Source organism: Eleutherodactylus coqui, chromosome 8, assembly GCF_035609145.1.
Source record: "Eleutherodactylus coqui strain aEleCoq1 chromosome 8, aEleCoq1.hap1, whole genome shotgun sequence".
Lineage (NCBI taxonomy): Eukaryota > Metazoa > Chordata > Amphibia > Anura > Eleutherodactylidae > Eleutherodactylus > Eleutherodactylus coqui.
In genome coordinates this window covers 92,135,544-92,148,274 of record NC_089844.1, presented here as the reverse complement: position 1 = coordinate 92,148,274, position 12,731 = coordinate 92,135,544, and the positions used below count along the sequence as shown (strand labels likewise).

The 12,731-nt window shown below is 41.1% G+C and overlaps 1 protein-coding gene across 4 annotated transcripts in view; it reads left to right on the top strand.

Annotated features, from left to right (window-relative positions):
• Nucleotides 1-12,229, top strand: part of FMNL2 (formin like 2) — a 241,765-nt gene extending 229,536 nt beyond the window's left edge. Inside the window, exons 26-27 of one of the 4 annotated variants that reach the window (XM_066576023.1) lie at nt 4,753-4,799; nt 8,111-12,229. In XM_066576023.1, coding sequence (XP_066432120.1) covers nt 4,753-4,799; nt 8,111-8,149 — 86 coding nt within the window. In that variant the 3' untranslated portion in view covers nt 8,150-12,229. Of the gene's footprint in view, nt 1-4,752; nt 4,847-8,110 lie in introns of all 4 variants that reach the window. The other 3 variants (XM_066576020.1, XM_066576019.1, XM_066576021.1) reach the window with 3 other exon arrangements.
• The last annotated feature ends 502 nt before the right edge of the window (nt 12,230-12,731 follow it).

Below are 12,731 nucleotides of genomic sequence, written 5' to 3'. Positions count from 1 at the left end.
TCACCTTTTTATCCTGCAATGTTGATCCAAACAAAGGTAAAAAAAAACATGAGTTAGAAGAAAATTTTTCTTTTATGGAAAATATTCCTTCCAACTCCAAATCTGCAATCAGAATAATCCCAGGCTCACCGACCTTTCTGAAGTAATCAGTGACTATAACATGTAATAATATTACACTCAGGAAAGGCAGCCAGGCCCCTCTTGTACTCTTTGTGAGTTTGCCATCACCACGTCCTCAGGCAAAGAGTTCCATAGTCTCACTGCTCTTACAGTAAAGAACCCTCTTGTATGTTGCTGTAGAAACCTTCTTTCCTCTAGACATAGAGCGTGCCCCCTGCCCCCTTGGTATAAATCGATGATGGGAGAGATCTCTGTTTTGATTCCTTATATACAGTTGCAATCAAAATGATTCTACCCTCGTTGTAAATTAGGTTTATTTGCCAACTGTACAAACTGTCAGCTGTTGACAAAAAACAAATCAAACAAGGACAATTTAAATAGCTCAACACAACTAATATAACAAGTGTTTTTTCCAAACTCAACACAAAATGCTTCTTTTAATGATTACTGCAGTTTCAGAATTAATTAACCCCCTGAATACAATCCTTCATACTGTTAAGGCTGGGTTCATACAGGGCGGAATTGCTGCAGAATTTCCGTGTGAACTTCCAGCACGGAAATTTCGCCAAGCCGCACTGAAACTGACATGCCGCGCGGAATTCAAAGCCATGGCATGTCAATTGTATTGCCATTTCCGCTGCGGGTTCTCCCCTCTCTATGGGGAGAGATTCCCACAGCGGAGTACAGGGGGACAAGCTGCTTCATACCCGCGCCGAATGGTGTGTGTTTTAAAGCTGCCTTTCTGCAGCGGAAATCTTGCAGAATTTCCATGCAGTCCTGCTGCGAACATTCTGCAGGATTTCCGTCCCATGGGAGCGCAGCCTTAGAGTGCACATTTGCAAATCAGGTGTTGTCTCAAGCATACCTGATTCAACTAATCAAGGGCTTTATTGGTTGCGTCAGGTGTGCTTGAGCGATTCAGTTCTATTGAGCTATTTAAGTTATTCTTATTTCATAGTTTTTTTTTGCAAACAGCTAAAAGTTTGAAAATGTACATAAATCTAATTTAACTGGGGTTTGAATCATTTTGATTGTAACTGTATTTATACATAGCTATTAGGTTCCCCCCCAGAGCTGTCTTTTATTCTAAACTAAATAACCCCAATTTTGATCATGGCTCTGGGTACTTTCTGAATGTGTGACCCAATGATAACACCTCCTGTGCATATGCTGTTGCAGCTGAGGTGTATCATAGGGTCCTCAATACAGCAATATATATGCCCTGAGCCATGTGGCATATCTGTTTAACGACAGGTCTGATCCATGAAACAAGTGAGATTTGTGTAAGGGGCAAAAAGCAGGGGAGACTTCTTAAAGGGGTATTTTAGGACTTTAAATACATCAGCAGTTGATCGATAGGAGCCCGCTCTTCGGTGTTGGAAGTGTAATAGGAGGTAGCGCTCCTATTGATTTCAATGCGAATGAAGCTGACTGTTACATTGTCTCCCCTAACCACCTATGACAACGTCCAGCCCGCTGCACTGACAGCAGGACGAATGATCAGTTGATCGGCGGGGATCCTGAGGATAAGTTATTATTAGTTAAAGTCCCTGAATACCCCATTAATATTGGTGCACTCTGTAAACACTGTGCTAGTTTCTCCCAAAGTGCAACATGCATGCAGGGCAAATTCCCAGTGCTGCAAGGCACACACCATTATGGCCAGTGGCACCCCCTTCTGTGGTGATAGGTAATGCACACTGGCTAGCCCTGAATACAGCATCCAGAATAAAGCAGGAACATGTGAACCCGGCCTCAAACACTTCAGGGCAGTCACTATAGTCATAAGTAGAAGTTGGGGGTGTCCGCACACTAAGCACTGTGAAGGGTGATGCTGGCTGCCTGGTTTCGGTGTCATTCTCTGCCATCTGTCCAGACATTACTGTATTGTTTGTCACCTTTTCTGGTTTTCCATTGCCGCTGTTTCATTTGTCTTTGACTCTCCGTATCTGATCTTCTGATCTAACCCAAAACTGCATGTTTATATTTGCATGAAAGAAAACTGCCCTCCGAGCATGACGTCTTCTCCCCCTCCAGATTTCTTCCATTATTTTCAGTTCCAACACAATACGATCTGTCCACTATATATATCCTATATACTGTCTGTGCACTCCCACTACACAGAGAACGGGCAGGGACTGCAGACGGCATTTCATACCTCACACACATAGGGGCATACGTAATTAGAGTTGTACGCCACTTCTCTGGAGTACAAACGGCGCACGTTTTTGACTTTTGGCCTCTTTACACTGGTCTCCGCCAAATTTCTAAAGTGGGTGGTTTGGGCAAAAGGGGTGAGGCTTGTACATTATGGCAGAAAGCTACTGCAGCTCGTAGGTGGCGTACGTTTCAGTCTGGTGCATGGAGATGCTGCCTTATGTGACAAGCATATTAATAGGCGTGTGCCTCTTAATACATTGTTGCCAACAGCCCAGTGTATACTTACACCGTTGTATGAAACACCAGTTTAAAGTGAACCTGTCATCACCTTTGAGCCTCACAAAGTATGTTATCTGGATCAAAGGGAACGGAGAGCCTAAGGAGTCATGTTTCATACTCACCCGATTCCCCGTTCCTGTGCTGTGCTCCGTGTAGTTGTTGTGCTCGCCAAGTGTGAGCACAGAAACTTTTTAGCCGGCTTTGTCCAAAGGCTCTACCATACAGATGAAAAGAAGAGTGCTGAGAAGAGTCACACTGAGTGCGCACAACAACTATGCGGGGATACAGCACAGGAATGGGGAATCGAGTGTGTATGAAACATGACTCCTCGGACTCTCTGTTCCCTCACCTTTGAGCCCAATAACAAAGTTTTATGGTGCTCAAAGGTGATGACAGGTTCACTTTAAGAGAATACGCCTCATAATGTACCGCTGGGAGGGTTTCAGTAATCTCATTGTTACTCGTGATAATTTCCTGATCTTATAGAGGTATAGAGAAATTAGAAGGGATAGAGAGATAAACTAGATATGAGATAGATAGATATGAGATAGATAGATATGAGATGGATATGAGATAAATAGATATGAGATGGATACGAGGTAGATGGATACGAGGTAGATGGATACGAGGTAGATGGATACGAGGTAGATGGATACGAGGTAGATGGATATGAGATGGATACGAGGTAGATGGATATGAGATGGATACGAGGTAGATGGATATGAGATGGATACGAGGTAGATGGATATGAGATGGATACGAGGTAGATGGATATGAGATGGATACGAGGTAGATGGATATGAGATGGATACGAGGGAGATGGATATGAGATGGATACGAGGGAGATGGATATGAGATGGATACGAGGGAGATGGAAATGAGATGGATACGAGGTAGATGGATATGAGATGGATACGAGGTAGATGGATATGAGATGGATACGAGGTAGATGGATATGAGATGGATACGAGGTAGATGGATATGAGATGGATACGAGGTAGATGGATATGAGATGGATACGAGGTAGATGGATATGAGATGGATACGAGGTAGATGGATATGAGATGGATACGAGGGAGATGGATATGAGATGGATACGAGGGAGATGGAAATGAGATGGATACGAGGTAGATGGATATGAGATGGATACGAGGTAGATGGATATGAGATGGATACGAGGTAGATGGATATGAGATGGATACGAGGTAGATGGATATGAGATGGATACGAGGTAGATGGATATGAGATGGATGCGAGGTAGATGGATATGAGATGGATACGAGGTAGATGGATATGAGATGGATACGAGGTAGATGGATATGAGATGGATACGAGGTAGATGGATATGAGATGGATACGAGGTAGATGGATATGAGATGGATACGAGGTAGATGGATATGAGATGGATACGAGGTAGATGGATATGAGATGGATACGAGGTAGATGGATATGAGATGGATACGAGGTAGATGGATATGAGATGGATACGAGGTAGATGGATACGAGATGGATACGAGGTAGATGGATACGAGATGGATACGAGGTAGGTAGATAGATGAGAGAGAGATGAGAGAGAGAGATCTGAAAGGAATAGATGGAAAGATAGATAGATATGTAACTTTCACTTATAGTCAGGGCTGCTGGGATCTGTAGGGTTAAGCGGTAGTCTATATATACATATAACATGTCCAAAAATGTAGAATTGTATTGGAACTGAAAAAGTTTAAGGTTTGTGAATGATGATCCTGTGTGCATTCTCCTGACCACTGGTGACGGTCACATCGGATATAAGAGCTCACTACAACATCTACAGGACAGATGACACTGTTGTACTGAGCTTCTATCATGTATTCTCCATGTCTTAGGATGACTATTTTTTCCTTTCCATGTTAATTGCTGTATTAATTATCTTTCTGGAGCCAATTTTTCAAAGCAGCTTGCCTTTATACCTACGAGAAATCTGAAAAATAATAATTACATTAATAAAAGCTTTTAATGAGCTAACTAGGCAGCCATCTTGTCCACTAATAGGGCAGCCATCTTGTCCACTACCTAGCTCTGCTTAACCCCACCCTCTTTCCTTTCCTGCTTCAATAGCTAACCTGCCTGAAGTACTGAATAAAACTCTCACGTTCTCTGCGCTCCCCAGCCATATTTTTATTTAACCACCATTTTGTGTTTTCTCCTGTTTAGCCTTAAAGAAGAATAATATCACTAAATTTCCAAATGTTCATTCGAGGGTAAGGAATTCTTCTAGCACATCGGTGGTGGAGGATACACAGAGCTGGCAAGCATCATTTTTTACTTGGTTTCCTCCTCTCTCTGTATGCCAGAGCAGTTTCTCATGTTCAATAATAGTAGAACCCAATCTTGTTCCAGTGGAGGCGGCCATTTTGTGGATTGGCACTGCAGTGAAGGGACCACAGAGCATCACTGTCACATTGTTATGCCAATCGTTGAAGGTCAGACCACCGCTGATCATGCATTGATTTCCACTCTAAAAGACAGACCAGCAATGCTGTTTAAGCTATAACCCAGTCATGTCTTCCGAAAAGTCGAGGCAGAATTCGAACACAAAGCTCCTAGGACTCAATGCAAAATATATTACAGGCTCCCTTCATGTCATGTCACTTATAGTACTCATCTTCTTATATAGGGCCGTGGGACTTTTTGGGGCTTCCTCAGGCTTCAAAATGCTAGTCAGGCCAAAAAAACACAACACAACACACTGGGTGTAGATGACAAAGTGGAGCTGCACCATTGAGTATATTATCTGCGTAGTCAGCAATGTTACATGTAACATTTTTCTTATACAACTGTATTGCCTTTTTTGCTATCTTCACTTAGAGGGCTATTCCCATTATAGACACGGCCTCGGGATATGCCATGACTTTCAATCAGCTGATCGGTGAAGATCCCAAATTATCACCTATACTGAGGATAGAGCATCAATAGTGTAGTCCTAGAAAAACTTTTAAGGGATTATCCAGAGAAATATACTTACCCGAATTTAGTCCAGGTCCAGCAGTGCCGACACCTCCACTGGGTCACATGGTATAGATTTTCTCTCCCCTCCAGTGATCAACGAAGTGCTTGCAGGAAGTTGGATGACTGGATCAGTTGAATAACTAGGCCAGTCCCCCCGGATCCTGGCCTGGGCACTTCTGCCAGAGGCAGACGCAGCCAGCCTGACACATCTCCTGCAGCAACCACTACAGGAGTAATGTAGTATTACAGGATGGCATTCATCTGAATGGTCCGCTAGTAGGGAGCCGCTCTTAGCGTCTCTTCATACTGGGATATATAGGGGGTCCTGAGCAGAGGACCCTGCTCTCTGATCTTCATATGCCGTAACAGGACGCATTAACAAGCAGAGTCATCTTGGCACAACCCCTTTAAATTCTTATTTGCTGACTCTCTGATCGATGTTCATCAAAGGTGCAGATTTACTTTATCGAATAGCAATACAAGGAAACCCTGTAGATCTCTCTGTGAAACATGGATAGAAGCATCCCCCTAACAGCCAGTGTAACCATATAACAGTATTAGCCGCCACGGCTTATTTCTTTTCTAACAGCTCAGCAATAGCCTATTTATGGTCGCTACCGTTATTAAAGGGACTCCATTGTGACTCACTCATAAGTTTGGATCCGCACAGACAGAAATCCAATGAGGATAACATCCTCTGGTTGACAATTTAGATACGCCACATGCTGCATTGACCGATAATTGTTACTTTGAGGCCACATCTCGAGCCTACCGTTTTGTGTATACAGCCCCTATGCAGACCAATGCGTCCCCATGGTTACAGACTGCAAATCCTGTAGACTGATACTACTACCTGTGATGTGTTACTCCTTTTCATTGCTCCCTTTTCTTTGTGACTAACTGAAGAAGAGCAGTCAGATGGAAGGGAGTTTCAGATTAAAGGATTAGATGATATAAGGTTGTAACCTGTAACCATGGAAACACATAAATCTGCGTAGGAGCTGCAAGGTATGCCTAAAACAGGAAAAAAAAAATACGAAGTCGCTTTATTTTTTGAATAAGATGCAACGGAGCAATAAAAGTTTGGTTGCAGAAGTGGACGCATCCTTTAAATTTGATGTTCGCTCTTCCACTAAAGGGGCTTTCTGGAACTTTTGAAAAATTTGCTAAGAGCAGCAAATAGAGTCAAATAGAAAAAAACAAGCCGTTCCCACCTGTTAAATGTCCCACTACTACGGCGCAGCCATTCTGGTCCTAGAAGCACCAGCATCCGGTCATGTGCCATTCGTCAATCACATGACTGCTGCGGCCAAAGTACAGTAAGTGAGCTCGTGGTTTGCCTCTACTGATTTAACTCTTTACTGACATGCATCTAACATGTACATCGGCTGTCGAGATTGCAAGGTGCCTTCCGTGTCTTCAGGCCATGAGTGAGTGCCTATTAAGAAGAACCTCTGGCTTGCCTTAATAGAACACCTGTCATAATACAGTATAAAGATAATGCAATACTATAATAACAATGATCGCAAGTTCAAGATCCCTAAGGGGACTAAAACAATGGTAAAATGAGTAAAATTAATTTTTTTACATGCTGCAAAAAATAAAAAATACTTAAAGTTAAAAAAAACCTTTTCCTAGTCACATAAAAAAATTGATATTGCCACGTACATAAAAGTCCAATGTGTTAATATAGTACATTATTAATGCCACACAATAAATGCCATCAGAAAAAAAGTGCACAATGCCAGAATTGCGCTTTTTTTTATCACTTTGGCCCCCAGAAAAAAATGTAATAAACAGCAATTGAAAAGTCATATGCACCCCAAAATGGTATCAATAAAAACCACAAGTCACCTCGCAAAAAAGGAGCTCTAACACAACCCCATCAATGGTAAAATAAAAAATTTTGGGGGAGATCAAAAAATGGCGACAATAAAAAATGCTTTTTTTTCTTTAAGAAAAAATGCTTTCTAAGTAGTACTACATTAAAAAAAACTTTTTTGTATCACCATAATCGTACTGACCCACAGGGTAAACATAAGATGTCATTTTTTCACTGCACTGTTAACATCATAGGAGAAGCAACCCCCAAAATGGCACACTTGACTAGGTTTTTAGTATCTTTAGTCTATTTCTTGCTCTTAGCAACTTTTTAAAAAGTCCTGGAATAACCCCCAGCTCCAACCCCTACTTAATCCCAAAATGAGGATTGGATCTCGCCAGGAGAAAAGAATGAAATGTTGATGAATGGTGTCCTTTTAATAAATTACTTAGGACTTCTATAATAAATGATCATTAAGTACAACATCCTCTCGTCTTCTGTAGCTCAAAAACACTCAAAAAACAAAAAGTTAGACGTTCAATCTAAGATAACAAAAACCTTTTTTTCCTTCCTAGTTACTCCTGCTCCTCCACCGGTACTTCCTAAATGATCTTCATCCCCTTTCATCCGTCTCAGTTTTACTTTCCTCTCTGTACAAGCTGCTTTGATTGGCTGCCAGACGTCTTGTCTGTTCCACCCACATCATAAAACTGAGCCTAACCCTTCCTCCTCTCCTTGCAGATCTTAGAAGCCAGCCGTATAGGAGAGCCGACGCGGTGAGGAGAAGCGTAAGGAAGCGCTTCGATGACCAGACTATGCGCTCTGTGAACAGTGCTGAAATTCCAGTATGAGTTGGAGCCCACTTCCTCTAAAACCAGCGGGTGCGTGTGTTTTATAGGTGACGGGAGAAGGACCGCTATCCCTCAACAGTGACACACAATGCCGCCATTTTGACTGCACCTTTATGGAACTGCAAAGGGCTCAAACTGATCAAAACCTAAAAAAAAAGACTGCATCCAGGATGACGTTGTGTGAGCTGGGAACTCCGCTCCATGCAGACATATACATATATATTGTCCAATTGTAGCTAACAAGTGCCTAAATTCAACATACCTGCTCAAATGAGTCCGAGCAATACAACTTGATTTGATCAGGTATCTTTACACCAATACGTTACTCAGTATTTTTAACCAAAATGTAAAATACATGATTTTTCTTTTTTGTTACATATGACTTGAACGAGCGGTCGGTAATCGCCACTGTAGAGTTCACCGTGGTTTGTAAATAAGTAATACCGACGTATGGACTGGGCGTGGAACGTAGAGGGGCATCACTGGCGTTCGTGTGCCGTCGTTGTGGTTTGGTGCTTTACGTTGCACTTAAAGGTCAATACAATTCAAGGGCTTATGCTGTGAGCGAAGGACTGGAAAAAAAAGAGAAAATTGCACCTTTAAAAAAGGTAGATTCTAGTGTTGTAATACGCTTTTTTTTCTATACGAGATTGTCCCGGATGCTTTATGTGGAGCCTGCAGCATTGGAAACAGTGATTTTTGTAATTATTTACTAGCACCGATTGACTGGACAGTATTAGGCTGCAGAAGGTCATTTCCATAACTGGACGAATGTCAATGCGTTTTTATCATAAACCCGGATCCTCCGTTGGAGCCTAAAGATTTTCTCCCATCCGCTTCCAGATACAGACAATGGTAATGCATGTGTTTTTGGAACTATAACTCCCAGCATGCTGAAGAATGCGATGCGGTCGGTAGGAATGCTCCACATTTAAAATGTATTTTTCTATGTTTCAAGTTTAAATTTACAGAAAAAAAAGTTGAGTAACTTGGTTTTTCTTCTCATTTCACATCCTAAGAAGGGCTCTTGCCCACCGAGTCTGCATTTACAGACCCGTAGGCATTAGTGTGCTCTATAGCAGCTCTGTGATACAGCATGCAGTTGGGGCATGCCACAGGTTTTTGTATGGATAGTTGAGGATTAACCCTTTCTAATCCAATTTTGGATTCAGGGTTTCCTAAGGAGGAAGCTTTCTCTTTCTGTTGTTGTACAACAGTGCCATCTGCTGGCTAAAGCCACTACTGCAGTATGTGACCCATCTGAGAGGCTCAGACAGTGGAGTAGCTGGCAATAGACAGTAAGAATACCCTGTCAGACATCTTCTGACATCGGAGCTGTAGGTGGATTGGAAAAGGTTGAAGAGTAAAACCTCTCTGGGTCTCCCAAGTAAAATCGGGGGTTAGAACAGTGTAGGTTGAGTATTGGCGCCACATCATGGATCTTAAGGAACTGTAAAGCTTCTGTTTTCCAGTGATAAAAGAGATAAAAAAGAACTAAAAACTTAACTGCTAAAAATATGCAACTAGAGGAAAATATTTATATTATTGCACATACAGTTTTTATTCGATTTGCAAAGGTGACCAATGGGAATTTGAACAATTGCCGTCCAGTGTAAATGCCCTGACTGAACGACGAGCGAGAGTTTTTTTGCTCCTTGTTCATCGTTCAGATTATGCATAAAATTAAATGACGTATCGGCCCGTGTAAACAGGCAGTCGCTCATTTTTGAACAACAGCCTGTTTACTGTGAATGGAAGCGGGTTGACCAAAATGACCCCCATGGCCGCTCCGTGTCCATTTACTCAGCAATGCTCGTTGGATCGACTTGCCAGACATCAGTGCCTGACAGGTCATCGCATGTAAAATGTATCAAGATGGAATGATCGGTATGCCCCGTAAACAGTCAATGCTGTCTCCTCGTAAACGATGGGAGTTAAAGCACTGATGTCTGTTTAACAGAAAATCGGCCAAAAGTGGAGTTAGAACAGTATGGAACCAGGGCAGCGATAGTGGCCCATGCAAGTCAATAGGTGTGCAAAAAGGAGGTACACATAGAATGACACTCTTGTGTGCTCCATTGTACTCGGATTGCTGCAAACATTTGTGTGAAAAAAAGCCTTAAAAGATGTGGAAACTTTGGATCTACTCCTGGCTTTGGCCAAAACTGAGGCCATGTTAGCATCTGCCCTGGAGGCTGCAGCATGCATTTGGCATAAGATCATGGAAGAAACAGCACAACATGCTACACAATTGAGTCAGGAAAAATGGCAGGCACCATGCCATAAATCAAACAGACTCATTCTAGCCAATGGTGTCTATCCAGTGCTGTCCGTGCCCTGCAGTACTGCTTTTCTAGTATTTTTGTTGTTGGGCTTCGAGAATGGGGCCAAATAACAGAAATAAAAAGGGTAATGTGAAAGGGACTTTAGAAAGCCGGCCAGACTTATTATCGTCTAACATCACAGCTCCCATAATGCACTGCAGAGGAAGTGAATGGAGGAGGCAAAAAAGCTATGCAACTCAAAATCAGCACAAAAACAAACATTGGTAAAGTAACAAGTTTTTGTAGATTTAAACTTTGAAACGTTGTCCAAAAGGTTGAGCTTTTAAAAGGAATTAGAGGAAAAAAAGGGTTATTTTGTAGCACCTTACTGGTCTGTCGGGTGTCTGGTCTGATATTGCAACACTTAGGTGCACTATTAGATACAACTCACGGACAAGAGTGGCACAGTTTCTTGAAGGGGAGTATCAAACCCTTTTCTCTTATCCCATACAACCCCTTTAAGTCCTTAGCTATAAAGTAAAAGCCAGGCAGAGGTTTGTCCTGCTGCAGCTGGAGGAATTGGACCTTCATAAGTTGATATATATATATATATATTTTTGTTTATGGCCATCTGTGCCCAGATGAGTCCAATAAGTGATCACGTCTGTCAACTACTCCTGTTTATGACCCTTCATCCTATAAAGAAGGACGCCGAATTTAATTTTACACTCCTCACAAACTTCCATTTCCTTTCTATCAGTTCACACGGTTCCTTTTCAGCTGACTTTGATAGCGAACTAACTGGTTTATTGTAAAGTAAAAAAAAATAAAAAATTGTATAGTATTTAACCACTAAAGAGGAGACTTACAACATTACTTTTCTTTCGCATTGGATACAAAGTTCTGTAAAAAAAACAAAAAAACCCACAAACAATAAACTATTTTTTTTTTTAAGCAAACAAAAAAAAAATGATAAAAATATTTGCACACGCGAGAATGTTTAAGTTCTGGTAAATATTCGCTCCGGTCAAAGTTTTTGAAAAAAAACAAAAAAAAAACATCGGAATCTTTATTCTGCAAAAAATGTTATTTAAGTGGACCATTTCCAAATTTCTTCTCCTCAAATATTCTGTAGTTTTATGATGATCGGTTTTTAAATGTACAGATATTTTGCTACAAAGTTGGTGCGGTTTTTTTATGTTTACTTTTTTTGTTTTATACTTATTTCCTGGTTTAGCCGCCGATCGATAAATGTAAATATTGTTTAAAAAGAAATAATAAATGGCATCGACCCGTGCGATACAATCTGAATGTTATTTTAACTTATAGTTTGCTCTTTTTTTTTTTTTATATTTAACTAAATGAACTGGGATCACAGTCGCAACATCGGCTTAAACTTAACTGATTTACTTTTCTTGTGTACAACTGCCTATACATGTTACATTTGCACACTTGTGTGTACTTTATCTGCTGGGGAGAACATGCCAATTAGAGATTGTAATGCGTTTTTTCTAATTACAGATATTGTAGAAAAAAAGAAATACTATTTTGCTTTGAATTGATGAAAATGATCCAAATCAATCTAAAATCTAAACAAAAACTAATATAAAAGTTAGCTTATGATGATGTCAGGATGTTGGCATGTTTTCTTTAGTGTAACTCCAGCTGCTTAGTAATTCTAGAAACACTCCATGTTATGTTTCTGCTCTGTTCATTGCCTATGATCAAATAAACTATTTACACTACTACGCCTTAATGGACTCATTCTTATGCATTCAGTGATACAAAACACATAGTAGGGTGGTCTGGGCAGTTCTTTCAAACTAGCACTAAAAAGGCCATATATTAACGTCTAACTAAAGACCTACATCCTTCAAAACAGCATCAGTTCTTCTAGGTACACTTCTAAAATTAGGGGGGTTGTAGGATTATAGTCAAAGGATTCTGTAATTATACCAAACAGGATATAACGATCATCATTTTCATATGTATAGGTTGAAATGCAGTCATTAAGTGAAACAGCTGTGTAGGAGGCTAAAAGCTGGGTGAGGAACAGCCAAACTCTGCTACAGAAGTGAGGTTGTGGAAGACAGTTTCATGACACGGGTCATACGCCATGGAAAGACTGAGCACAGCAACAAGGTAATTATACAGCATCAGCAAGGTCTCCCCCGGGCAAAGATTTCAGGGAAGACTGGGGATTCAAGATGTGCTGTTCAAGCTGTTTCAAAGAAATGGGCAACGTTG